This window comes from Perkinsus marinus (assembly GCF_000006405.1).
Source record: "Perkinsus marinus ATCC 50983 genomic scaffold scf_1104296977064, whole genome shotgun sequence".
Classification (NCBI taxonomy): Eukaryota; Perkinsozoa; order Perkinsida; family Perkinsidae; genus Perkinsus; species Perkinsus marinus.
This window is the reverse complement of record NW_003200286.1, coordinates 55,071-56,650: the sequence shown is the minus strand read 5'-3', so window position 1 is coordinate 56,650 and position 1,580 is coordinate 55,071. Positions and strand designations below refer to the sequence as shown.

General features: G+C 41.0%; 1 protein-coding gene across 1 annotated transcript in view; it reads right to left on the bottom strand.

Moving 5' to 3' along the window:
- Nucleotides 1-1,473, bottom strand: part of Pmar_PMAR024669 (arginyl-tRNA synthetase, putative) — a gene marked incomplete at both ends in the record, with an annotated part of 1,805 nt that extends 332 nt beyond the window's left edge. Inside the window, 4 exons of the mRNA XM_002764467.1 lie at nt 65-118; nt 728-826; nt 874-947; nt 1,390-1,473. Of these exons, the coding sequence (XP_002764513.1) occupies nt 65-118; nt 728-826; nt 874-947; nt 1,390-1,473 (311 nt within the window). The remainder of the gene's footprint in view (nt 1-64; nt 119-727; nt 827-873; nt 948-1,389) is intronic.
- Nucleotides 1,474-1,580: the final 107 nt, after the last annotated feature.

The following is a 1,580-nucleotide window of genomic DNA, read 5'->3' as shown; positions in this document are numbered from 1 at the left end:
GGTCCCCGAGCTGCCAACCTGGTTCATATAGCATTTCTCGATAAGCTTCATTTTCTCAATATACGTCGAATCCTCCATTTTCTGCCAGTCAGCGGCCGTCTTGTCATCACCCATGCAACTGAGCAGAACCATCAATACTCTTGTAAAAAAAAGGAATATGAGAATCCCTTTTCTCAAGTGGAAGATGACAGTACATGGACGAGGTTGGTCACACTTTAGCGATAGAAGTTATAAACAGCATCATCGTAAACCCCTAGTAATGTAATATTAGTAATAAGGATATATCAATATGATCATATATTATAATATACCATATCCCTTTCAATTTATATTAATATTAGTAATAAGGGTATATAAAATATATTTTTCACTAGTACTAGTGTTTTTCATATCACTAGAGTGAAACTCCAATGTGATTTCTGCCCAGTTCTCTGAAGATCCGAGTGATGAAATTGAAACAAGCTCGAGGAAAACTATTTCCCCCTCGACATAGTCAAATGATAAGCTCTTGAAACGGCGGAAAAATATGCACATGATCAACTACATGTGTCGGTGACAATATGAAAATTCTGAGAGAAAATTTGGAGAGCGATTCTTATGGGGTTTCTGCATACGTCCATCCAAGTTCGCATGTAAACTCCTATAATTAGTGAAGTTCGGCTGAGTGAGGCTATGATGAATTCTTCCAACACTGGCATCAGATTATTCTCCAATGTGACCCTCTTACTCCTCCATGCAAACGCCAACCCTCTTCATGACATCCTCGCCAAACGCTGTAGCAAGATCGGAGACCTTGGATAGATCCTTCTGAACGTCATCGATGCACCTGATCAAAATCGAACATATGAAGGTATGTAAGGCTCGAGGGCACACCTGTCGGCCTTGTCTGGGTCTCCGTTGCAGTTGTCAATACAGTCAATGCCGCCTTGGAAAGTTCGACGACGCAACTGAGAGAGATGGTTCACCAACTCAACACTCATAAGGAGTGTATTATTTCTTAGTCAATTTCAGAAAATCTGTGTTTCTCGTTAACGAATGAGAGTTTTGAGCTGAAACTTCAACAGGATATAGTTATTATCATCATACATCACACGTTGAGTCGAAACGGTCATGTTCGGAACGGTTACTGATATATCATGGCGAGCGAAATAATCACCCTCGCGAACCGTGCCTTATAAAAGATCATCTGCAGTACGCTCAGTCTGAAGAATCCGCTTCCCCTATAATAATGTTATACTAACACTATCGGAGTTTCACTCGTTTTACGTGAAGTGGCGTAATACTCCGCGAAAAACGCGATATGCAGTAGTCATGAAATATATTTTTCACCACTGTTTTTCATATCACTAGGGTATGAAAGTATGAAACCAGCCCACATATGATCCTTACCACAAGCGTCTTCTTCGACATCACAGCAGCGACCTTGTCGATCTCATCCATCATCTTCACCCTCGCTGCGAGAACTGATCTCATTGCCGTCTCCCTGGGCGTGTGCTCAACCTAGTAGGAATATTACTGGCCATCCAGTATCAACGAGATATTAGTAAAATTAAAGACTTTCTGAAGTCCTACAGTAAAGT